This window comes from Syngnathoides biaculeatus, chromosome 7 (assembly GCF_019802595.1).
Source record: "Syngnathoides biaculeatus isolate LvHL_M chromosome 7, ASM1980259v1, whole genome shotgun sequence".
NCBI classification, from domain to species: domain Eukaryota; kingdom Metazoa; phylum Chordata; class Actinopteri; order Syngnathiformes; family Syngnathidae; genus Syngnathoides; species Syngnathoides biaculeatus.
In genome coordinates, this window is record NC_084646.1 from 6,932,502 (window position 1) to 6,959,220 (window position 26,719).

Sequence of the window (26,719 nt, forward strand, 5' to 3'; positions counted from 1 at the left end):
AACTTTAACCTAGTTTAAAACGTTACCGGGAGGAAAGATTTATTATTATTGACACGTTCCCGGTAATTTGCACGAGTCAAACTATAGGGGGAAAAAGCCTTTTTACAGAAATGAGGGACATTATTTGGATGCAGTTTAATCCCTGCTGGCCATCGCGGCTAATTTGAGTCGAGAGAGGGAGGGGATCAAAAATGTGGCTAGAGATCCAGACGCCACATTTCAACCAATCATGGCCCCGGATAGTGCGCCGCAGCCAATCACAAAGCGGCTTCGCGTGCACACTTACTTGGAAGACAGGCCTGGGGCCATGGACGGGACGGGTTGTGCCTTCGTTCGGATCTCAATTTTTTAGCTGTTTACTTTCGACACCGGCCCATACGGTAAGTGTCCTTTTCCTAAAAAAAAAAAACAACAAACAAATCTCATTTCTTCGTGTGTTGCCCTACGTTTACGTCACCGTTGTTAATCGCAAAGTTAGCTAAAAACTCGCAGTGTTCGAACCAAAAAAACAAAAAAAAAAAAACCCAACGCCACGTTAAACTGTTTTTTTTCTTGTTCGAATATGACATTTAACTCGTTTATATCAAAATGACCATCGTTAAGTGCAACGCAATGGGATGATTTCAGAATTCAACATTTGTGTATTTGTAACCTTCAGGTAGACAGTCATCTTTTAATTTTTTCCCCCACATTTTTTAAACTTAAAAATAGGCAACATTTAGAAAATGCTGTCCTGCGAGTTGTGTTGGGCTATTTAAACTCACCTATTTCATGCTTGTAAACGTTTAAAAGGCATGTAATTTACAACTAACTGAAAGATTGATGACATACATACAGGGAGCAACAGAGGCTGCATACTAATCATTTTAAAACACTGAGAAAACCTTCACTTTTCTTGGGGGGTTTCAAGTCCTAGCTTTAACATCTATAAAAATAATTATAGTGATGTTTGGCTAATTAATAGTTAAAACCCCAAATATATCCCAAACTATGAACACAAATGACTCAAAATACTAATTTGAAACTTATTTTACAACATTACTGTTAAAAATATGATGTAATATGAAGGAAAAAATACACCGGAGTGAAGGACACTGTTGTGTATGTTTGTGACCTATACAAGTACCTAGAACTACTTTCCTGTTAGTCCTTTTATTTCATTTTCGACTGTGATCCATACATACACTTTTCTGCCAACTGTAAAAAGCAAATCGATAAAAACTTGACATTGCTGACATTTTAACAACCAACCGTGTTTCCATAACTGTAGTGCCAAACAGCTCACTTATATGTAGGCTGTAACACAAGACATTTCAGTTATTTTGGTGTCTATCGGAACACTAGGGGGCCCTATGTAAAAGGACTGCAAAAATAAAAGACAAAGAAGAATGTACAGTCAGGAAGGATATAAAGATGTAGGAATATGGATGATATGCTGCAGGACAACCAAGGCCATTGCCTCATTCTCTTGAAGTGCTGTGCTACAGATTTCTGATGGAAATGCGGCACAAAGACGCTGGGCAGCCAAATCCATCGCAGCCTGAGCGGTGCATAATTTGCTGTTGGCTGTTTTCTTTTTTCTTTCCCAGTTTAGACTTTGGTGTCTCCCTTGGAATATTCTTAAAAACAACAGTTGTCAATATAAGTATTCAGTGCGGTACTACATAGTTGTCAGTCTGTGTACATTTTCAGACATAGAAAATGTGGCTAGACACAAAAGAATTCACTTTGTAGGGTCTTTGATCAATAAACATTTGAGATCCATTAACATTTAATGAACCGTCTCTTGGTCTTGGTCTTGGTCTGTCAAAGTCTCTTATGTGGACTTGTTTCCCTTCTTTTCTTCAAGGAGCTGCTCGCTCGGGCGCAGTCATGGGGGAAGTCGAGGGATCCTACCGAGTCCTGCAGACCCCGGGCACGAGACTGGGCGCCCAGTTCAATGCGGGCATCAGCACATTGGAGCCGGGCCAGAGCCTCAGCACCAACGTGGTGGTGGTCGGCAGCGGCGGTGGCGGCGTCCCTGGCCCCAAGGGTCCTGGTCGGGGGCTGCAGGTCCGCGTGCAGGGTCTGGATGAGTCCCAGGAGTTCTTCGATTTAGACGTGAGTGTTTGTTTTTGCCTTCCGCGCGCACTGGGATAAGTCTGCTGTTAGCCGTGCACAGCAGGTCCACGTTTGACCCGGTTTTGGCGTCGGCGACAGCTGCATCGTGGCTACGGTGCGGAAATCCCTTCCCCTCTGTCTTATGCCGTCTTATTTACCAAGTTCACGCTGCTGAGGTTGGAGGGAATGTCCTTTCAGTTTGATGTTTTTTCAACGTCTTGACTGAGGACATCAGCTTTTTTGATTGTGAAATAATTAGGAGCAGCCTTTGTTCCCTGAATCTGATGGTGATTAAAGCAGTATCTGTAGGACGAAATGGATTTTTGCCGTGTAGTGATTAGCTCTAACGTAATCAATGCTGAGTCATGTTTTTACCGCAATGGCCGATCACCTTTGAGACGCGTGTAGCTAGGTCTGGAGGATATGACCTTAAAATAAAATCAATGTTGTTGTTTTTTGTTTTTCACAAAAAAATCCTCTCTCCAATTTGTATTGATTCCCCCCCCCCCCCACTCCCCGGTCCCCCTTTTCACTGATTAAAAAGAGTAACCACCTCCCCAAAAGTAATGACATTGACGTTATTTAAATGGAATTTCAATTCCTCCTAATACGGTGTGAGCGTTTTCTAGGTCTTGCCTCAATTTCGTTACACTTAATGTGGTAGAAAATACTTTTGGGCCTTTTTAGGGGGGGGTCAAAGCATGAATGTAAACATGATCCTTTGGTAAATAAATGTTCACCCATGAATTGTCATAATGGACAATCCACATTTGTAAGAAACTGAAGTGTTCAAATGCAAAAGGAGCCAATCGTATTTTCATGAATTGAGTGGAAGAGCAAGAGGAAGACCAAAGAAAATGTTGATGGATGTTGTGAGGGAGGACATGAGGACAGTCGGTGTTAGAGAGGAGGATGCACGATATAGGCTTGACACGCTGTGGCGACCCTAACGGGACATGCTCAGTGATTATATTAAGCAAATTACACTGAAAATGGTTAATTGTTGTGCTTTTGAAATAAATATGTGCGTCTACTAATGCAATTGTTATGATATGCTGTATGGCAGAGGTGTCAAACTCAAGGCCCGGGGGCCAGATCCGGCCTGCCACATGGTTTTATATGTTCCCCACGAAGGCAAAGCATGTGTGTCAACTCCCATGATTCTTGTTAAAATATGTACAAAAAATTTTGACTTGTCATATCATAAATTACAAGATGGAGATATTGCAAGCATTTTTGTCTGACCAAACATTGACAACAGTTGAAAAACGCATTACCCTTGATTTCTGATTCCAAAACTAGTTAATAAATTTCAAGTCTAAATATGATGAGGTGATTAAAGGTTTTTATGGTTTCGGTCATAAACGGGAGGCCCTGTAGCTCAGTGGTTAGAGCACTGGTTTGGTAAACCAGGGGTTGTGGGTTTGTATCTTGAAAAATGAGTTTGACACTCTTGCTTTATGGGCTCCAGATTGGCTTTGGAACTGACGGTAGCTGCATCTAAATGCTGATGAAACTTGGGTGTTTCCGCACTTCAAACTTTATTTTCAACCAGTTTTATGAGCTTTTGTTTGTTTTTTCCAGGGTTAGCAAACGCACAATGAAGCGATGCTGTGATAGGCTGTCTGCTAGTAGGTGTGGCCCTATTTTTGCCTGAATGCTGCTTGCTAGTTCATTTGTTTCTTTTAGGGGCGCGGTGGTACCGTGAACTACCATGAACACTTTTCATTATTAAGTCACGCCCAGTTGTTGTTCATGTTTTTGTTGATTCCCAAGGAATATTGTTTGCAAGAGCTGAGAGGGGGAGGGGTTGGGCGGTGAGAAACCCGCTTTGATGCAAGCCCTGCAAGCGGCTGTTGTCATTTAATTAGTAATTCAATTGCGACTGTGATTGCTGCGATGCCGTGTTAAACTTCTCACCCTGTTCCCGGTTTGCTGGTATCCCCATTCACGTGACCTCATTTATGGCTCTGATAGTACCTCAGATTTTACCTTTGCGACTCCCACCACCGTTCTCTGTCCAACCCTTTCATACAGGCCAGCAACATGCGGGATGAGCCTGTTTTGGCAGGCAGCATGAAAGAAAAAAATATATATATATTGGCTATCCCAATGACATATTTTTGCGCCCAAAGTCATTTAATCTAGCTGAGCTGATACCTCCGCAATGCATTAAGATGAATGTGTATTTCATTTCTTAAGTTGGTGGGGAAGTGCGTGATTTCGCTCATATACGAGCAACACTATGGACTGCCTCCTCAAATGTGACCAAAAATCACACTTGTGAGACTTCTATACGAAGGCAAGCCGTGTCAATGAATCACATTTGTTAATCTGTTGCTCTTTGAACTCTGCCCATGCGGCCCAGCCCGTTGAGCTCTTTGGCTGTACGGTTCTGTTCCGCGGTTGTGCGGATTTCTTTGAGATTGTGGCGCCTTTTCATCTCGCCCTAAGCGTCGGCCATATAAGCAAATGTTTGCACATCCCACCCCGTGTGTCATTTTCCGTAACGAGCTGCGAAAAACACAAGCTTTGGGTACAAAGCTGCTGCCGGAAGACAAGGAGAGGCGTGTATCTGGTAAACAATTAACGTTCGTTCCATCATGTCGGAAGCTGTGAGAATGTTGCTCTTCAACACAATAGTTATGTGACTGCCGGACGCTCACAATGTCCCTTTGCTGCGTTCCGTATGAACGACAAAAGTGGACAAATGCTGGGTTAGTTTAGTATGACTCTAAAATGGAGATTTTGCAAGATCTTTGTGTGAAAGACGTTATTTATTCTGTTCAGAGTGACTGTACACCATTACTAGATACATTCAATTAACACAAGTTACTCCAAAGACAAAATTGGAAGTTCGTTCCTCTTTTTTGATGAAAATCACTTGAGAAGGAAGTCGCCAATGATGCGCTTTCCTGTCGGCCCGCTGTCAGACTGCCAACTTGCCGCGGGAGTCATTCACATAGGAAGCAATAAGGAAGCCAATGGAAATGAGGCTCTTTCCTGTCTTTGTAAGTCGGCCTGGTGTTAAATCGCTGGCGTGAAAGAAGCATTCAAGACTCGCTGATGACGTTGGGTAATTAAATACTGCGCCCTAATAAATCCTCACAGAGACTCTGCAGTCAGGATTCTGCGGTGCACTGCTGAGACGGGACATTTTATAATCTAAGGCGCCATATGTTGTCTCAAACCCCTTCACTAATGCAGTCAACTTTAATTTGTATGTAAGCGAGTCCATGCAGAGTTGAAAGGGGAAATAAAGGTAAGACATGATTGATTTAGAAGTGACTCCAGCTTGACCCGCAGGTTCTGCTCGTATTTTTACAAATATATATTTTCCCCTATTCCCTGGTGAGAAAACATCTGTTCATACGCAAAGAAACATTTGCCGTCAGGAGCGTGTTTCGGCCAATCACAAGGCTGCAAAAGTGACAGCTGACTTGGACAAAAGCTCTGTGAAGAAGTCTATAATGTTCAACAAATGCACAAGATTACATGTTGAACATGTTTCACAGACAAAGCCTCTTTTAAAGTGTCTTCCCGGCCAACTCGCTAATCAGAGGCGTAACGGTAGAGCCGGCGTTTATTTCCCCGTGCCTTCCATGCAGTGGTATGTTTCCACAGCTGTTGTGGCTTTAGGCATTTTCATGAGTAGATGCGCAGGGATGTCGGCAACAAGTACGTTCCACACGAAATGGGGCTGTAGGCAGAGGCGGGTGTTAAACTTCATATTTTGGTGCCTTGCTATTCTATTCGGCACCGTAAACAGACTCAGGCTGTTTTTGTCCTTTTTTTTTCCCCGCCCCTCCCAGCCCAACAAAGGATTTAAAATGTCAGACTATTTTACAAGATTTTCCTGTAAAATTATCCTTGAGGGTTCAAGGTACGCATTTGTTGTGATTTTATAGGTTCCGAAAGAGGTCAGTGACAACATTCTTAAATTTTGAATCGATTTGATATTTCCGACCAAAAATCTTTATGCGCAGGGAATGGGTGGGTTGCACGTGTCGTCACGCTTGTTCATTCGGGTACTTGACCGCCATTGTTGCAGACAAGCAGTCAGCTATTCACGGTCATCATGCCAGATTTTTGTTGCCTCTACAGATGTGGAAATGCTGGAGACATTGGGAAGCGATTTTTCCATGTTCCAAAGATTAGATTGCATGAAGGAGAAGATACAGTGGAGTTACTAAAAAAAAAAAAAAAAAAACGGCAACAAATGTGGCTTGCAAATATACAACGTGCAGATCTGAACGAAACTCGAGTACACGCTGCAAATGGTAATTTGAAAGTCTGTTCTGATCATTTTGTAAGCGGTAAGCATGTGGATTTCGAGTGTGCGGATATTCTATTCTTCTGGGCTAAAGTAAATATTTTAAGCAAAAAATAAATATATTTCTTAAATGATTTAATTTTATAAAGTATTTAAAGGATACATGTATTACTACTATGCAGTTTATTATCAGGAAGAGCTAAAAATATCGCGTAAAATTTTTTTGTTTTTTAGGGTTGGAACGCATGATTTCACTTTCCATTCAGTGTAATGGGAAAATGTGCTTTGGTTTTCGAACATTTTGGTTTTCAACCACCCTTCTGGAACGGATTGTTTTCGAGAACCAAGGCACCACTGTACATCATTGTGGAGAGTATACTGATCGATATCTTCACAGAGTTTGATCTTCTGTACATATCCAGCTTTGGCAACATCATCGAGTGAATTAAAGTAGGCAGAAAACATCCGTCGCTCGCCGCTTACACGTGGGTGTGTGGACGTTGCCATGGTGATGTCGTCTGCAACGCCTAGCTTGTCTGTAGAAATGGGGGCGATTATCACGTGATTGCAACCCAAGAATACTGACGTCTCCCAGAGTCATGACGCTGTGATTTGTGACATGGAACAGAAGGTAGCCAATCAGGAAGTCCCCTGGCTCGGAAACTCGGAAATGAATGGAAATCAGAACAAACAAGTCTTTCCCAATGTGTTTTTTTTTTTTTTTTGGACAAAAGAGAGTTTGTTCAGATGGTTAGAAGTATTTTCCAAAGGAATTCTTTATATATATATATCTATATATATATATATATACACACACACACACACACACATATATACAATTATTTTTAAATTGTCCTATTCCAAAGATTTGTCTTTGGTTTTGGGTGATCATCTGTGATCACTCGAGATTTCTGCTTTGGAAAACATGTTTTGAAATTGGTGGGGCTCCAGAAACATAACAGTGTTGAGCTTTTAAATTATTGCAACGCGCCACACACAACACCACCAAAACTGTTGAATGGCTAATTGCTTTTATTTTTTGAAATCTTTTTGTGGCATCTGTCATAGATTAAAAAAAAATAATAATTCAGATTTAAAAAATAATAATAATAACAATAAAACGTGTGTGCATACTGGTGGCGTTCCACTGCTAATACTAATTGGAAAGCCAGCAAGTTCTCAGTGTTACCAGAACCCCCACATCAGTACAGGGAGCCCTCGGTCGACGACTGAGATCTGTTCCTCCAGTTGCGACTTAACTCAAATTTCGACTTAAGTCGGATTCCACCATTAAAGCCAGATTTTACGTCAAAATACTTTGAACAAAAAAACAAGTACATTGAAATAAACAAGATGATGTACTTAGCTTTACTGCTAAGAGGTGGATGGAGAAGAAGAAGGGGAGGCTGTGGTTAGCTATTGCGAAGGAAGCCGGTCCTCAATGCTCTTCTTATCGACAAGACTCAAAGAACCTTGTTTTGAAATCGTCGTATCTGACATAGGACCAGAACCCTTCACTTGCGCTAAAATACGGGCTTTGTCTGTAAGAATTGTCACCACGGTCGAGCGACTGAAGCCTTGGCGGTGTTGGTGTCTCTCCTTTCTCCAATCTTTTTATGATCTTGAGCATCGTTTCCATGGTAATGGATTTTCTTTTGGCTGCAGAAGCATTGCTAAAAGACACAGCTTTCTTCTTTGGGCCGATAATGTCTAAAAAGGAGGGCGAGAAATGCGAAGATAATCCCGACGCACAAACACGGACAAGCATTAGCCAGACAAAATGGCTTTGTAAAGTGGAAATGTCTTCAGTCAAGACCGTCTTAACCGGAGGACTCCCTGTATTCTAAGCGCCGGAGAGCGAGCTGGAGAAAAACTTTGGTTTCGGTAGTAAAGAGAGCAGAGAAGTGGTAGTAAAACAGGCCAAACTGACCCAATTGTGAAAGCGCAAAGACTGCGGCATGTCCGTTGGGGTTCTGAAATTTCAGAGTTACTGGACATGTTTATATTCTCTCCTCTGGTACGCTTTAGCATAGTCCAGTAGAAGTAGCACCAGCTGCAGTTCTGCTCTTTCCAGTGAGATGACAGTCACTGGAAAATCTCGTCACATAAAATTGAGTTGGACGAGTTGCAATATGAAATTGTTCCAGCTCACATTGGCCAGTGTGTGAACAAATTGGCTATAATATTCTGTCTTCGCCTTTTCACACTACCTTTGTGACAAATCGTAACGATAAGCCACACATTTATTCACCCGTGCCTTTTAGCCAGCACTCAATAAAAAGTCACATCGCCGTGTCCATATTGTGGTTTCACGCACATGTTGGACAGCAGCAATTGCTTTCGACGCAAAGTGGCGCGGGCTGTGTCACACACTGCTTATGGCTTCCCGCTAACCCCTTACACACTGATACCGTACACATAGCAAACAGGGGAAAGGCCCGGGAAGTAGAATGCGGGCCTGTGACTCTGTCCAGCCGGCTGTGATCTGCCAAGAAAAAAGATGGCTTCGAAGTGCTTCTCTTCATTCAGTCTGTAGTGTTGTGGGCTTGTTTTGTCTTTTATTTTTGTACAGAAGCACTTTGGTCGATGTTTCTATGTTTGTTTGACTTCTACCAAAAGTTGTTCCAAATGTTAATTTCTTGATTCGAGGACAGCTGCAGTCCCCCCCCCCCTTTTTTTTTTTTAAGAATGTTTATTCCAAGTTTGTGCCCCTTTCTTGCACACTGTGTACCAGAATAGACAGCAAATTGCAGTGGTGAATGTTTGAAATGGTTGTGGCCTTTCAAGCGACCGCCCTCCCTCGCACGTTTCGTCGCACTCTGGCTCGCAGTCCGTGCAAACCGATGTGCTTGCCGCATTTGAAGCAGTGCAGACTTGCTTGCTGTGCGAATGCCGACAGTCGAACAATTGCCGTTATCGGGTCACTTTTCAAAAAACTGTGAAGTGGGAAATTTCAGACCTTAGACCGGGGGATAAAATTACTAATTTTTAGCTATTCGAAAAGGAATCATATCTGCCGAATATTCGGTTGGATGTTGTTGTTGTAGCCAAGTACAACAGTCGTTACTCCGTATCGGTGTCCAGAAAGTGAGCCACATCATCCGGAATGCTCCACAGGTGTTCCACCCTCAACGTGGTCGGTTTTTGAGTACAGTTGTGGGGAGCGACGTCACACAATGGGCATTTATCGACGATGTTGTTGTCGAGTCGATAATGATAGTTGTTGAGCTTGTGACACCATCCCGAACGGAGTTGCGATAGCGTTGATTTCTCACGGGCCGCGGGAGTTGTCTTTCAGATTCGGCTAATGGAGGCGGGTAGCAGCCCAACTCGATATTGTGTTTGTAGCTGGCGATCCCGTCTGCTACGGCGGTTCGATGGATCGCCGAGAGGCCGCCCCTGTTGACCTCTGCATCGACCGACGACCGAATGTTTCTCCAATCCAAAACAAAACATTCGGTTGGATCCCAGTTATTACTGTTTTCATTCATTCAGTCCCTATTACACCTACTTAGAATTTAGACCCCCAAGTTAACCTACTATGTATGTTTTTGGGATGTGGGAGGAAGCTGGAATAACTAGAGAAAACCCACACAGGCACGGGGAGAACATGCAAACTCCACACAGGAGAGGCCGGATTTGAACCCAGCTCTTCACAACTGTGAGGCAGATGTGCAAACCAGTTTCCCTTCATGCCACTATTGTTTTCATACCGTATTTTCCGCGCTATAAGCCGCACCGCATTATAAGGTGCACCTTGGCCTATTTTAAACCCTTTTTTCAGATATAAGGCGCACCGCATTATAAGGCGCATAGAATAGAGGCTGGGGTTATGTTACGCATCCATTAGATGGAGCTGCACTAAAGGCTCAATATTGATCCATATATAAGGCGCACTGTATTATAAGGCGCACCGTTGGCTTTTGAGAAAATTAAAAGTTTATAGGTGCCCTTTGTAGTGTAGAAAATACAGTAATTTCCAATATTTTAGTGCTATTTTTCTGATTAAAAGAAGTTTTTTTTCCAGAATGCATTCATTGCATTTCCATTCATTTGAAGGTGAATAAATAAAATTACAGTGAACTCGTATCTGAATCTGAAGGCACCACTGTTAGTTGGTTTATTTAAAAAAAAAATACTAATGATAATAATAATAGCTTAACCTACTGTATCGTTATGAACCATTTGAATGTTTAATTAAGTGGTTCTTTCACTTGAGGAAGGGTGTTGGGAATAAGAATCACTCTCATCAGCCGTAGTTCTTTTATCATTTACTTTTTTTTTTAAGAAGACATTTTCTCGTTTGGTGGTTCTTGCCCCGATGCCCCTCCCGCCGGCGGAGCTAGGAGAAAGCCGGGCCTTGTGGTCAGCGAAAACACAAGCTCCTTTGATGCGACGCATCGCCTTGCCCCTCCGCCGGGGCCTTTGCTCTCATGCGGAGCCTCGCCGCGTACAGACGGCGCTGCATTCATTAGATGTGGACGGGCTCAGCTTTTAGGCAAACACTCACATAAATAGCAAGGTTGACAACCGCGAGGGGTGCCACAAGGAAGAGCAGGAGGGAGTGAGCGCAAGGTTTGAGCTGGTCGGCGGCGGGGGAGGGCGGCGGAAGCAATGTTGGGGTCAGGCGTTTTAACCAGAGGGAGAGAGCGCCTTCCGGCTACGTTGTGGATGATGCAACTGGTTTAAGGTTAAAATAATAAGAAGAAGAATAATATATGCAACTGCTGGTTTGAAAGAGCTCATATCCGATTTGATGTCTCTCTTGGTTGAGTTTTTGTGCTGTTGCTTGCACACAAGTTGAAGTTTTTTTTGGAGTTTTTTCCTTCTTTTTTTTTCCCCTAAGGTATTTTTGTCAAATGTATCTATTTTTCTTTAAATCTTTTTTGTCCATTGCTTTATATTCTACCACTTTATATTTTTTTCCCAGATGTAAGTGCATTTCTGAAACAGTGGTTCTTTGAGATAGGGGTGACCTGAGTTTTTCAAGGTATGAACTCTCGTTTATACGGATTTTCATTGATTTGGAGGAGGAATGATTTGAAATATGCGTTTCATTTACGAGTGGGGTCGTGGAACAAATAAAACTCATATTCTTGCGATTATTTTGCAAATGTTTTTCATAGATGTACTCTTGCATTTTTTTTCTAGTTTATTTTTGTCATTTACAAAAATGTTTTATCAATACTTTGTTTTTACAAACAATTGTAGCTACCTTGTAATATTTTCCATTTTAATCTTAATCCATCGTAGACACTTCGACAACTGTGTTTTAGGCTTTGGAAAATGAATCAACCGGGCCCCTTATAACCTAGCAGAATATCTTTCATCAGAATTGCACCTACCCCAAGCGCATCTGAGGACCATTTACTTCGCAACGTTAATTTTTCCAAGCACACGCTACTGACAACCAGTATTGCTTGTGGGACAACATGGCGGCAGGGTCGCGTCCAGCCAGGGGTTAAGAAAATGCGGCTATCTTATTGGTTATTGTACGAGTGATTGACAGGTCGGAAAGGTCCATTGGAACACGGAAGAGGGAGCAAATGACTCTTACTTTGCCTTCCCTCCACTGGCAGCATTTGCACATTTTCTGACTTGAGACAGTGATTTGTTTTCAAATCAAAATCCAATTGAAGGTGCACCTGCGGCTGTCTATACTTACCCAGCTGATACAAAAAAATCCACGGTGCAAAATTAGATGTGTTCACGTTAAATGCGAAAACGGAACTGTACCTTTCACACGGGACAGCAACCCGGGAATAAACTGCTTTGGCGGGCATTGTGAAAGGGGCTAACTGTATTTAAACATCCAACTTTATCCCTCATGTCATGGAAAGGCAGAATCCGTTTACACATGGGCAGCGCCTGGAAATTCTTGGCTCTGCTTTGTACACATATTCTTTGTCACTACTTTACACACAGTGTTATACATCTTTGTTTTCATGAGAGAACAGGTCAGACATTGGTGTATTTCGTGACGTTGTCTCTCCGTGAAGTTTGCAGAATATTGTAACGAGAAAACTCCTCCAAACGTTCCTCCGGTTTACAGCACGTCTGGATTGTGAGTTGAGTTGTCAAAGGCGATCCGTGGAAAAGATTTGATAGATTTTTATTCGCCGCTTCGGGACCAACTAAAAGGAGACACGGAGGACTCACGGGAAATGAATTTTACAACACTCAACTGTTGTCAGATGTAATCATTTGCAGGGTTTTTTTTTTTTTTTTTTTTCCTTCAATGGGCGAGCTGCGATACTTCTTGCTTCCTCGCGCTTACGTGTGCTACTTTTACCATTGTGGCCCAGTTCTTTTTAAAAACCCTTCAAAAAATACTATCTTACATTACAACCAGATGTCTAAGGCTATAATTTTGCTTGCTGCATCTCCAAACCTCAAGTGACGTGCGCGCCGAGTACGTAGTAATTACTTAGGTGGCCCAGTGAAAATAAACCTCTGAAAAAGCCAGCCAGGAGCCACACTTGGGCACATTTCCTGCTCGCATTGATGGGAACCTGTGGTCGTTTGTCGTTGTTTACTTGCTTGTTGAAGTCAAGGAAAATAAAATGATGGGAACGGATGCATGGAACATTGAAAAATGCAGATGGCATGTATTTTCTTCTCTGGATATATTATGGAAAATTGACTGTTTTAATAGCTGCTGTACTTACAGTTGGGTCTCTGTCATGCCTGCCACCCATCATGTGTGAAATTACACAACCAAGTAAATATCCAAAAAGTCAGCGAGTGAGTCATTCAAGATTTTGATTATGACATCCATCCATCAATTTTCTGAGCTGCTTATCCTCACAAGGGCCGCAGGAGTGCTGGAGCCTATCCCAGCTATCATCGGGCAGGAGGTGGGGTTACACCCTGAACTGGTTGCCAGCCAATCGCAGGGCACAAAGACAGACAGCAGTGGCGCTCACAATCACACCTAGGAAAAATTTGGAGTGCATGTTTTTGGTATGTGGGATGAAACCGGACTGCCCGGGAAAAAAACCCATGGAGGCACGGCGAGAACATGCAAGCTCTATACAGGCGGGACTGGGATTTGAACCCCGGTCTTCAGAAACTGAGAGACCAACGCTCTAACCAGTTCCATTACTGTCCTGTGCTTGATATTTCACACAATCTTGATACCACACAGTTTCTGTGGTCATGACTTGGAAGATGGGTCAGGGGAAGATCCAGAGCCACTTTCAACGTCACACAAGAGGTCAGACCTCTGCTAAGGCCTGGCAGGAAATTATACACCCGGTGACAATCTTATGTGTATTCTCAGTCTACATTGACTTCATCACAGACGTGTTTGAGATTATGAGGGCTATTTTCTGCCCCCCACCCAACACACACACACACACTCCAAATCACCCGACACACTCAAATGGGTTTAGGCTCTATTTAGGCCATTCAGAAACACCGGATGTGCGCTCCTTACTCCAACAAACTTTCATCTATAGATCAGACATCTTGACGGTTTCTTTGTGCTGATGACAAAGGGATGAGATTATCCATCCATCCATTTTCTTTGCTGCTTATCCTCACGAGGGTCACGGGGAGTGCTGGAGTCTATCCCACCTGTCAACAGGCAGGAGGCGGGGTTACATCCCGAACTGGTTGCCAGCCAATCGCAGGGCACATCGAGACAAACAGCCACACTCACAATCACACCTAGGGGCAATTTAGAGTGTCCAATAAATGTTGCATGTTTTTGGAATGTGGGAAAACCCACGCAGGCACGGGGAGAACATGCAAACGCCACACAGGCGGGTCCGGGATTGAACCGGGGAACTCAGAACTGTGAAGCCAACACTTGACCAGCTGATCCGCTGGGATGTGATGAATAATAATACATTTTTTTTCTTTTTATGTGCTGCTTTCAGCCAAGATCTCTCGGGCAGGATCTCCTCTCTGAGGTGTTTCTGCGAGGGAACCTCATCGAGAACGATTACTTCGGGCTGGAGTTTCAGAACATGCAGATGAATTGGGTGTGTAGCTCTCTCAACACACGCGCGCCCACACACACTGTGAACAAACTGTCAAAGGCAAACGACATCTCCAAGGCTGAGAAGTTGACAGTTTGGTGACGACGAAAAGTCATGTGAAGCATTTCTGCTTCTAAAGTCTTTTTGGGATCTGTCCCAATACTTTTGCTTGAATAATTTTGTAACTCAGGCTGGTGGCCACCTAAAAAGTCATCTTTCTGTTTGTGTCAACTCAGCTTTGGCTGGAGCCCACTAAACTTATCGTGAAGCAAGTCAGAAGTAAGTTTGAATAACATTTAATATAGGTTTAATAACAGCAGAGAGAGAAAAAAAGTGAGTGTAATCTAATGTTTTGTTTTTGTTTTGTTTTTTCAGGACCAGCAAATTCTCTGTTTAGGTTGGCTGTGAAGTTCTTCCCCCCAGACCCTGGTCAACTGCAAGAGGAGTTCACCAGGTCCTACATCACAAACTCACAAATCACAACAATGAACAAGCCAAAATTTGACTTGACTTTGTATCGTACACACAATCTAATGCTGCTTGTTATGACACTAAACATGTGTTTTATTATTGCTTGGTGTGTATATATTTATTTTTTTTTGGGGGGGGGTAGGTACTTGTTCTCCTTGCAGATGAAAAGGGATCTGATGGAGGGACGCTTGATCTGCACAGAAAACACCGGAGCGCTCCTCGCCTCGCACCTCGTCCAGTGTATGCATTGAACACTTTTGGTTATTGTTAATGTAGTCATGAATATGTAATATAGTTAAAGAATGTCATGTCATGTCATTAACCAAGCTGCTTATCCTCAGAAGAGTTGCGGGGAAACCTGGAACCTAACCCACCTAGCTTCGGGTGAAAGGTGGACTACACCCTGAATTGGTCACCAGTCAGTCGCAGGGCAGATTTCTACACCATCACTGAGCGGGAATCGATCCCACGCCGCCTGCACCAAAGGCAGGCGTGTGTACCACTACACCATTAGTGACTTAGTTAAAGAGTGTTATTTCTGAAACAATATCGATGCCCTCAAGATGAACTGCAACGCTGTGAAATTGAATCGTTGGAAGAATTGAGACTTCAACTTGTAACGGTTTGAATGGCTTACAAAATGTGGAGGGAGGAGATAAATGTACAAGAAAAATCTTTAATCCAGGACATATTTTTGTAAAAATGTTAGAATTTTGGGAATGTGATAAATAGTTCTCTATACAAGTATGAGCTACATAAACAATTTTAAATTGGATTTGAATGGGTCAAGATTCAAGGAATGTGGGAGGAGGTGGTAAATGTGGAGAATTTATGCATTTTAGGCGACTGGTTAGAGCGTCTGCCTTACAGTTCTGAGGTCCAAGGTTCAAATCCCAGCCACGGCTGTGTAGAGTTTGCATGTTTTTCCCTTGCCTGTGTGGGTTTTCTCCGGGAACTCTGGTTTCCTGCCACATCCAAAAAATTATGCATGATAGGTTAATTGAAGACTCTAAATTATCCGTTGGTGTGAATGCAGGTGCAAATGTTTGATTATATGTGCCCTGCGAGTGGCTAGCGACCAGTTCAGGGTGTACCCCGTCTCCTGGCCGAAGATAGCTGGGATAAGCAGCTCAGAAAATGGATGGATGGACAAGTCACGGTGTGAACACCAATAAATGGAATAATATCATCTTTGGTCCCCAGCTGAGATCGGCGACTACGACGCAGCTGCTGATCGAGACTTCCTGATGAACAACAAGCTGCTGCCCTATCAAGAGAAAGTGCTGGAGGTCATCATGGACTTCCACCGCAGACACCTGTAAGTGTTTCACATCCCATTGTAAGCACACGTGGCAATGTTGAGGTTTTTGGCCGTATTGGTTTAAGCTTTGTGTTACTTTGCTGTGAAAGCCTGAATGTTGATGTTAGCGTTGCTCCTTGCCTTTTTTACGTTTTGTCTCTATTAATATTTTTAGAATATGCTATATAATATTTATGTAGTACATTAACCCATTCGTGCGCAGCGTCCCATTTTTGGGACATCATGATTTTCAGGCATTATATCCTTCAGGATATCAAAATATTTCAGTGTTTTTAAACTAAAGCCATAATTTGGTATCAGGAGAGGATAACTCATCTGTCAAAATTAGCACGGAGTTATTTCCCTTTTCTTCCAACATGGCTGCCTCAAGTTATCATATAACTTAACTATAAACAAAAAATAAGTTATTTCCTTGATTATGGCCTGTTAGGAGACTTTTTATCTCAATAAGGCAAAAAGTTGCCACCCTGCCCATAGGTTAAACATGCATTTTTATTTGTATTTCATTTTATAGATGATTAAATTGCATACTTTGTTTTTATTTGAATTTTCTTTTATTTGTTTTTCAAAGAGTGTATTTTCATAAATGTTGTGTCCGATATACTATATCATGTTAAGCAATTGAAAAAGTTATTTTTAATTTAAATAACTGTTGCACTTCGTTTTTATTTTTACATATTTGGATGTTTTTGATCATGTTTGGGATTTTTTGTGATATCAAAATTTTATTCGCGCTTCATAATAGATATTTTGTCTGTCATTTATTTTGTTTTTGGTTTGAATGACCATTTTTAACATTTTTAAACACTGCATAAGGTTAGTAAATTTATAATATATTTCAGAACACACAGTGTTTGTGTGCTTTAAAAAAAATATTGTTACTTTGAGTGACCATATTTGCTATCGTTGAAGAGTGGATTTAGCCGTTTTTCTGCTGCCATTCTTCTCAAACGGTGTCTTTTCAACGCTGTGTACTAGTTTGCTAATCTCTTCCCTCGCTTGCTAGAGTGGAATCACAAGCAACCTAATCCCCTTCCTCCTCCATCTCTCCCTCTGTCCTCGCTCTATTAGCCTTAAAGGCCACTGGGGCACCAGGGGAGGGCCTTAAGGAGATTTCAACGCTTAACAGATCAACCAAATTAGAATGTGTTTAGGACTGGAAGGATATGTCCTCCTGATATGCTATTTCCTTGCAGTCGCTTCTTTTTCACAAATTTTATGCCGCTCAACTCTTTGAAATTCAGATGTTCTTAGTTGATCAAAATTTGGTTGACAAGTAGGTCATGCAAGAAAAAAATCTCAATGACCCATATCCTATTTTAAGCGGGAAATCACCCAATTTGGTGTCACTGTCTATTATGGGTGGAGAATGGCTTCGTATTTGGATAAATTTGAGGATTCCTTGTGAAAGAAGTGGATGAAAGGCCATCTTGAGGAAAAAAAAAAAAAAAAAACCCCGACCCCTCTTTCGCTGATCACCACAAAGTTGGGTGGACGCATCTTTCATAACATAATGCACAAAAGTCTCAAGCACCCACACCTGAAATTCAACAGGAAGTTGGACATTTGGTTTAAAGTGTGAGCACGGTGTCACTGACATTGACTCAAAGTCTGAGCCTCGTGGCGCTCCATTTGTTATTGTGGATAAAGTCTTTGTTTGTTGATCCTTTTAGTGGGCAGACCCCCGCCGAATCAGACTTCCAAATCTTAGAGATTGCCCGCAAGCTGGAGATGTACGGCGTGCGCTTCCACCCGGCGGCCGACCGGGAGGGCACCAAGATAAACCTGGCCGTCGCTCACATGGGCCTTCAGGTCTTTCAGGTGCTCTTCCGCTCACTTTCTCTCTCACGTGTTGTCCGTTTGCATCTGTCTCAATGCGCCCAGGTTTGTTTTTCAGGGCCAAACCAAAATAAACACATTCAACTGGTCCAAGATTCGCAAGCTGAGCTTCAAGAGGAAACGCTTCCTGATCAAACTCCACCCGGAAGTCCATGTATGTATGGAAGCTCATAGGTTGACTGATCTCAGGTCAGATGTACTGGACGTGTTCGTTCATGTGGTTCCAGGGCCCCCATCAGGATACGCTTGAGTTCATGATGGGAAGCAGGGACCAGTGCAAGGTCTTCTGGAAGATCTGCGTGGAGTATCACTCCTTTTTCCGTCTCTTCGACCAACCTCAGCCAAAACCCAAGACCTTACTTTTCACCAGAGGTTCATCTTTCCGATACAGGTTTGCTTCGATTAGGATTTGAATGCTATCTTTTGCTAAGACCCGTTGAAGCTCAACCAGATAAATGTAGCGTAATTCCCGGCCTACAGAGCGCACCTGGTTATCAGCCTCACCCTGCACATTTTGTAAAGGAAATACTATTTGGTACGTACATACGCCGCAGCTGTGTAAAAGCCACAAGTGCCCACATTGAAACGAGATATTTACAAAGAAAGACAGTACGCAGAGAGTTTAACGCTAGCGCTGCTTTTAACGCTAATTCTAGCACCGCGCTAACTCTTAACACTAGTGCTGCGCTAAGAGGGCTGGTTAAAAAAAAACATACCGGTAAAAATCACTGACATACAGCAGTAACACGCTAGCACAGCGCTAACAGGGCCGGACCGGTAAAAGTCACATCCTCGGCGCTTACCTTTTTCACTCGAGTGCCCCCTTGTGGCCATCAGAAAAAAAAATGCACAAATTAGCCGCAGGGTTCAAAGCGTGTAAAGAAAGTCGCGACTTATAAGCCGGAAATGATGGTACTATAGGTCGACGTTAAAGCTATGTGGTCGTCCGCCATCCATCCCGTTTCTTCTTATGAACAAAATAACTAACATTATGCTAAAAGTGTAAGGTCTCATTACTGTCTGCATCACCTAGAACGCCACATGTAGCTAAGTAGCCTAACTACATGCTCTAGGGCGGTTGGAGGGAATTTGTTTTATTTTAATAGATTTCCAGATCGCAAACTAAACCAAGTAAATGCAAGTTCAAAGCAATGTTGAAATGCACGTAAATGATATGCTGTCAATGCATGAATTAACCAAAACACTGTGCTACCAACGTGAGCCCTTGCTACAATCTGTGGAGCTAACAAAGTTAGCAACATGCTCAAAAGAGGTTGGAGAGAAGTGTTTTTCGTTTTTCCCTTTCTTAAATTATTCCCGGTTAGAAGCACACCCTTGGTAAAGATACATGATTGGCCACATACTTAAAATTGGATTAGCCTTATAAGCGATTTAAGATAGCTACCTGGTCCAGAGGTTGGAGGGAAATGCTTCTTTTAATCAGTTTCTAAAACTCAAAACAAACGCAGATAAATGCAGGCTCCAGATAAAGCTGCGGTCGTCTGCGTAGTCCTACAAGGCACCGCTGTCGACGGTAGGTTACATAGCCAAGCTTCGCTCAACCAGGAAAACTAACAAGATTAGCTACATACTCCAGAGATGTTGGAGAGAATTCAATTTTTTTCCACCCATATAAGTGCAGGGTATGGCCAAAGCGTTGCGGTCATCCACATCGTCATTCGACTACTTTTAAAAAAAAGCTAGGAAATGCATTTGTAATATCTGTCAAATCATGCCATTATGTTGTTCTCTTGTGAACGAAAATGCAGACATTATGCTAACAACGTGAGTGTCTGTATCAAAATAATTTTGTCGCCCGTATATTTGAATGTTCGAAGTGAAAGGTCACATAAAACAATATTTTCACGTTATAAATCGCAGTTTGTTCCTTTCAGTGGGCGGACACAGAAGCAGCTCGTTGAGTACGTGAGGGAAAATGGAGCAAAGAGAACGCCATACCAGAGGTGCGTGTTTATTTGCAATTCATAAGTTGACTTTCCGGTCGGTTATCAAACGATGTCATTGACTTGACAACGCCGCTGACATTTTTCAGGAGGAACAGTAAAATTCAAACGTCCTCTCGCTCCCTCTCGATGGATGTGCCAAAACAGGTCAGTGACGCTTTGGTTCACATTTCAAACGACAAGATTTTTATAAAGGAATATTTAGCTGGAACATTCGGTACACCTACTCTTATGAAATGCATGACATTATCTGAAGTAAGATAATAAATTGATTAAATCAATTTGTGTATAGTGAAATTTTTTTCCAAGAACGTTTAGTTCTTGATACATACTATAAAATCGCTTTATTTGTTTACATTTTTTGCATTGCGGTGTCCATCGACATTCCAGCATTTATGGAAGAGTTATTGTTTTGAGATTTGTTATTAAGACTCCGAAATTGTCCGTGGGTGTGACTCTACTTGTGAATAGTTGTCTGTTTATATGTGCCCTACGACCCTTGTGTGGATGAGGGCTACAGAGAAGAGATGTTTTTGAGGTACTGAAAATGATTACCGTATTTTTCACACTATTAGGCGCACCGCACTATGAGGCGCACCTTCAATGAATGGCCTATTTTAAGACTTTTTTTCATATATATATATGGCGCACCACATTGTAATGCGCATAGAATAGATGGTACAGTAGAGGCTGGGGTTACATAATGCATCCGTTAAATGGCGCTGCACTAAAGGCTTAATATTGATCCATATAGATAAGGCGCACCGGATTATAAGGCACACCGTTTGCTTTTGAGAGAATTAAAGGCTTTTAGGTGCGCCTTATAGTGCAGAAAATACGGTAATTTAATGTCAATTCATTTCAATGGGTTTGATAATCACGGTAAATTGGCTTACAAGCTTGATCGCAGCACAAATTAAATTCACAAGTCTAAGTACCACCTTGTCGTCTACATTTATTTCTTGAGTAATTTCTCACTGCTGAAAGTAGACCTTGCAAAAGAGGGCGGTAGTACTTTTAAGAGCTCCATTATGTCAGCATTAGCTTAACACCCACCCACTCCCCTCATGTCCACCCTCTAAAGATTCATCAACCTCTTCTTTTGTCTTCCTCTCGTTCTTTTGCCTGGCAGCTCCTTCCTCAGCACCCTTCTACCAACATACTCACTCTCTCGCCTCTGAAAATGTCCAAACCATCTAAGACTGCTTTCTCAAACCTTGTCTCCAAAACATCCAACGTTGTCTGTCCCTCTAATCAGCTCATTTCTAACCCTATCCAACCTTTTCACTCCGAGCGAGAACCTCAACGTCTTCATTTCTGCTACCTTCAGTTCTGCTTCCTGTTGTCTCTTCAGTGCCACCATCTCTAATCCGTACATCATGGTCGGCCTCACCACCTTTTTATTAACTTTGCCCTTCTTCCTAGCGAAGACTCTTCTGTCACATAAAACGCCAGACACCTTCCGCCAACTGTTCCGTCTCGCTTGGACCCGTTTCTTCACTTCCTTACCACAATCTGCGTTGCTCTGCATTCTTGACCCCAAGTATTTGAAGTCGTCCACCCTCGCTACCTCTTCTCCCTTGAGCTCGAACACGAAGTTGAAAATTGGCTAAATTTAATACCTCTGAAAACTTAGCTTCATTAGCTTAAAGATAAAGGCAGACTTTTGCATTGGAAGAAATGCGATCGTGACCCTGCTGTATATATTTTTGTCGTCACGTTCTTGTGTTGTGGTTGCAGAGCTTGTCGTTCAACGAGCATCTCCGGACGCCGTGCTCCCCTCCGTCGTCCTCCGTGTCCTTCCACTCGCCGCACATCTCCATTGTCAGCCCACGAAAAGACCACCCGGCTCACAATCAGCAGCGGCCACCTTCACCCGGCGTGTCGCCCTCGCCGGCGTCCCCCCACCACCACCACCACCAGCAGCAGCCTCGTATCCCCCCGAAGGAAGAAGCCATGAACGGCACCAATCCCCCGTCTCACTACGCTTTCCCAGGTGCTCCCGCGACCGCTCGCTTCACCCCCGCGCTTGTGTGTGTAGAATGTTGCAACCCGCAGTTGCAGGTCCCCAAAAGTGAGGACACTAAGCGTGTTGGTAGACGGGTGGGCATGAAGGGGGTTCTCACACCTGAGGCTTTTGAGGCCGAGCTTTTGCGTACCAAACAAATGTTTTCGCCACTGCGCATCACCGAGGAGTTTATCGATGACGATCCCACGCAAATGTCCTTCTATGGGGGTGGGGTGGAGGCATACCCTTACGGGCGCAGCGACACTGTAGACCAGTTTGATTACGAACACGAGTCTGCCAAGAACGGGCTCTTCAGTGTGGGAATCGAAGACCTGAACGCCAGCGTCAACCCTTTCCCTGACAGCGTGGTGGGCCATTCCGAGACCAGCTCCTTGCTCAACAATCGCTCTGAGTGCAGCTCCCTGGACAACCTGGGGCTCAGTTCAGCAGGCGAGTCGATGTCTGCCGCCCCAGACTCGACTTCCTCGCTGCGTCTGCCGGGGTCAGACATCCAATCTGAGGCCAGCTCCATGGTCAACTTCCCAGCCTGCTCCGTGCGCTCTGAGAGCAGCTCGGCTGTGCAGTTCAGTGACCTGGTAGAACAGCTGGAGCAGCTCAGCTACCCTCCCACCGCCACCGAAGGCTCCGGCAACGGCAGCTCCGACTCCGACTCGGACTGGGGCTTAGACAGCGTCCTCCCGCCCGAGCAAAAGCTGTTTTACAGCAACCCACTCACCGGGAACGCTGGGATTGAGGGCTTCCTCCTTCAGTGCCATGACCTGCAATCCCTGGCTTTTCCAGATTCCCCTGGACCTGCACAAATTTAGTTGAAATCCTAACAAATCCATGTCGCTTTGACACAAAAACAGTTTTGGCGTATGCAAATATGTCTGAAAAGCCAGAAATTTCAAGAACTTTTAGTTCTTGGAACAATTGTAAACTAGTTTTGTTCAATCCAGCGCTTCAGAATTCCCACTTAGGTTCCTGGACTCCATGTAGAATGATCTTCTTTTGGGCACTGAAGTGAATTCAGACAAATTAGATTCCCAAAATGGTGTTGCTTTGTCCGTTAGTTTATACATAAATGCTGTTTTGGATCCTGAGAAATATAAAAATAGTTGTTCTAACGAATGTGCACTTGTATAATAGTTTCTGGAACTAAATTCAATCAATAGTTCTCCTTCCAATGGACCTTCTAAGGTTCCTGGATTCAGGGTAAAGTTGGACGAGGCACTCTCAGACCTGTCTGGACTTACACATAATTAGGGCCTCTTAGTTGAGAGACTAACAAAGACGGTGTCACTGGGGTTGGTGGTTTTCGCAGTGAAACACGGTTTTGGGACCTCAACTGTGTTTCCACCTAAAGTCCAAGACACTTGTATGGTAGTTCCTGGAACCTAAAAAGCTCTGTCAGCACACCCCAACCCCAAAGGTTCCCGAACTTCTGGAAAGTACTGGCCCACCTAGCAGGGGCTTCTTTCGGCCCTAGAACTAAAATCTCTTTGGTGTTGACACACAGTGGTTCTTCTAAAGTTCTTGATCCTCAGGTAGAGATCCTGCCGGCCCTGGGCCTTACTGAGCATGCCTGGGTGTGCTAATTTTATGCCCCCTTAGATGAAAACATGCTTGTTAAGTGTTGACCTTCCTGGGGGAGGATTTGTGACACTCCCATCTGTTGGCCTTTCATGCATATCAGGATATGATACAATGATGGTGTCTGTATGGAAAACTTTTTTTTTTTTTTTTAACTGCAGTAACATTTACATTGATACGCAAGAGCAGCACTTCCCTCCTTTTACTACCACGACATCCATGTACATAGCATCCTCTTATCGTTGCTGTTTGATGGACACTATCCATTACCAAAATCGCTACTTTTCAGGAAATTAGGTAAAAGCCATCTTGCTCAAGTTACCAAACACCTCATTGTTCATATGAGTATCATAACTTATATTGCTATCACCGTAATTCCCGGCCTACAGAGCACACCTGTTTACAAGCCTCACAGAGTACATTTGTAAAGGAAATACCGTTTGGTACATACGTACGCCGCAGCTGTGTAAAAGCCGCAAGTGCCCACATTGAAACACGAGATATTTACAAAGAAAGACGGTACAAGAAAGAGTTTAATGCTAGAGCTAGCGCCGTGCTAGTGTTAATGCTAACAGGGCTGGTTAAAATAAAAGTTACTGGTAAATATCACTGACACACGCCAGTAACACAGCAGCAACACGCTAGCACAGCGCTAACACTGGTGCAGCACTAAGAAGGCCAGTAAAAGTCACTTCCTCGGCACATATATTCCACGTCTCATTCCTACCTTTTCCGCTCGAGTGCCACCTTGCGACTGTTTAAAAAAAAAAAAAAAAAATCCACAAATCCCGGTTAAAATAAAACTTACCGGTAAATATCACTGAGACACAGCAGCAACACGTTAGCACAGCGCTAACGCTAGTTCAGCACTAACAGGGCTGGTAAAAGTCACTTCCTCTGCACATATAGTCCACCGGTCTCATTCTTACCTTTCCCGCTCGATTGCCCCCTTGCAGCCGTTAGAAAAAAATGCACAAATTAGCCGCGTCACCGCATAAACCGCAGGGTTGAAAGCGTGTGGGGGGGGGGGGGGAGTCTTGTGGGCCGTGAAATTACAGTATATCATTACACACTAATATAAACAATGATATTTGATAAGCCCCAAAAAGTCTTCGATTGGGACAAGCCATCAACATCAAAGTCTACAGTCACGCTGATTCCCCCGGCCGGACAGAATATTTGACAAAAGCAACCAAGTATCCATCCCATACGCTTTCTCAAAAGTTTTAGAGCCATGAGTGGTTCAATAAACAAAATGATGGGCTAAAGTAATCGGAGTAATGGGTGGAAATGAAACTGTCCATAACTTTGTGGTGGACAGCTTCCTTCTGCATCAAAATATTACACCAATCCATTTTTAACCAATTAGGCTTGTATAAATATATGTAACCAATCAAATCAGACAGTTGAAGCATTCAAGTGTTAGTAACTAATTTGTTTGGAAGTAATTTTCAACAATTTAAATTGGGTGCGTTAAAAGATGACACAAGGCGTAGAGACAGATTCATAGTTTCGATTTCTGAAAACTAAATAATGTGAGCGTGACTGTCTGTGCATACAGCGTTTCCGCCTGATAGCAATGAAATAGCCGTGGCAGCATAGGAATTGTACAGTTGCAAAGTAGTTGAAATTGAAGCTCTGAAGGAAAAATGTGGATTCCGTCCATATTTCAACACACGCAGGAAAAACACATTGGTTTTAAAAACACACTGGTAAATATTAGTACTTGTATTATTCTACTTCCGGTCTGTAAATCTAGGTCATAATTGATGGACTATGGCGTGTTGGTTGTCTTTGGCGCTGCTCCTTCCTGTTTGATTGTCAAGTGTTGGGTGTCGGTTGGAAGGAATTGCAGCGATCCTTCGCTGACACCTGCTGGCTAAAGAGTTTGCAATTGGAGTTCTGTTACAGTTGAAGCTGTACCACAGTTCGTTTCGGTGCCTTGAAGAATGTCTGCTGCCAGTGAACCGCTTTGTCCCCGGTGAATGTATCCACGTCGAAGGCTCATTGTCGACTTGCGGGTGTCCTTCATGTATACCGCTAGTGCGCCACAAGATGTGGACTTTAGGGCCGTTTGATGGTGTTTGCGTCTGTGTCTTCAAATAGCGGCTCATGATGGGCATCCCTCAAGAATTTCTTCTTGCTTAGTGAAATGTCTTTGGGGGGGCGAAATTTCCAAATTGTAGCATTTGTAGAGTTTAGGGATTTTATGGGGAATCGTCCAATTTCTTTGTTTGTCAATGAAGGACCAGTGAAAATCATCAAATGACCCGACAACGGGTGCAACGGATTTCTTTTTTTTTTTGCAATGACTTGTTGCGACCTCTTTGTGGTGCTTAATTTTTATTTTTATTTTTTTATTTTTTTTATTTTTCACAGAAAATACCTTGAATTTTGTTGAAAAAGAAACCACTACAGTTGTGCCTTGAGATATGTGTTTCATTTGTTCTCCGGACACGGTTGCAACTTAAATTTAATATAATTATCCATCCATTTTCTTAGCTGCTTATCCTCACAAGGGTCGCAGGAGTGCTGTCAACGGGCAGGAGGCAGGGTACACCCTGAACTGGTTGCCAGCCAATCACAGGACACGAATACAATTATACAATTGTAATTTATACAAACATATTAGAATAACATAATTATAAAATTATGTATTGAATTAAACAGTATGTGCATCATTGCTTAATGCTTCATTTCAATTAATTGTGCTGCTCCTGATGTACCTGCCCAGGACACTGGGGTGGCAGTATAAGAAAAGTCACACTCTGTGATTCAATAAACTGTGGCCCTATTAATAGTTTTTCACAGAGATTAAATTAAAAAAAAATGCCTACGAGTATTGTGGTATTCCCTATGTTGCCCCAGCATTTGTATTCAAATATTTGTCTCTTGAAGGTATTTTTTATTTTATTTTTTACATTGCATTTGGATGAAGTTAGCGATGGAATTTCTAAGACGAAGTTGCTTGGTTGAACTCCAAAACTTGCAGTTGTTTGTTGCTAAATTTAGGCGAGGAGTAAAAGATTGAAGCCTTTTTTTTTTTTTTTTTGAAGGACACTACCTGCATATCTGTTGCTTATTTTGAAGTGTTTAGTAGGTTTGCTGCCACCTTTAAGCACTCGCGTCTGAAATTTGCACTTGCAAGGCCAAGTAAATAAAAAT

General features: G+C 42.9%; 1 protein-coding gene across 2 annotated transcripts in view; it reads left to right on the forward strand.

Moving 5' to 3' along the window:
- Positions 1–227: 227 nt before the first annotated feature.
- farp2 (FERM, RhoGEF and pleckstrin domain protein 2) overlaps positions 228–26,719 on the forward strand; it is a 44,837-nt gene continuing 18,345 nt past the window's right edge. For both annotated transcript variants that reach the window (XM_061824560.1, XM_061824561.1), the window contains exons 1-13: positions 228–380; positions 1,850–2,100; positions 14,257–14,361; positions 14,595–14,637; positions 14,734–14,812; positions 14,972–15,069; positions 16,033–16,147; positions 17,824–17,971; positions 18,048–18,143; positions 18,217–18,380; positions 19,885–19,953; positions 20,043–20,100; positions 21,694–21,949. In XM_061824560.1, coding sequence (XP_061680544.1) covers positions 1,873–2,100; positions 14,257–14,361; positions 14,595–14,637; positions 14,734–14,812; positions 14,972–15,069; positions 16,033–16,147; positions 17,824–17,971; positions 18,048–18,143; positions 18,217–18,380; positions 19,885–19,953; positions 20,043–20,100; positions 21,694–21,949 — 1,459 coding nt within the window. In that variant the 5' untranslated portion in view covers positions 228–380; positions 1,850–1,872. The remainder of the gene's footprint in view (positions 381–1,849; positions 2,101–14,256; positions 14,362–14,594; positions 14,638–14,733; positions 14,813–14,971; positions 15,070–16,032; positions 16,148–17,823; positions 17,972–18,047; positions 18,144–18,216; positions 18,381–19,884; positions 19,954–20,042; positions 20,101–21,693; positions 21,950–26,719) is intronic.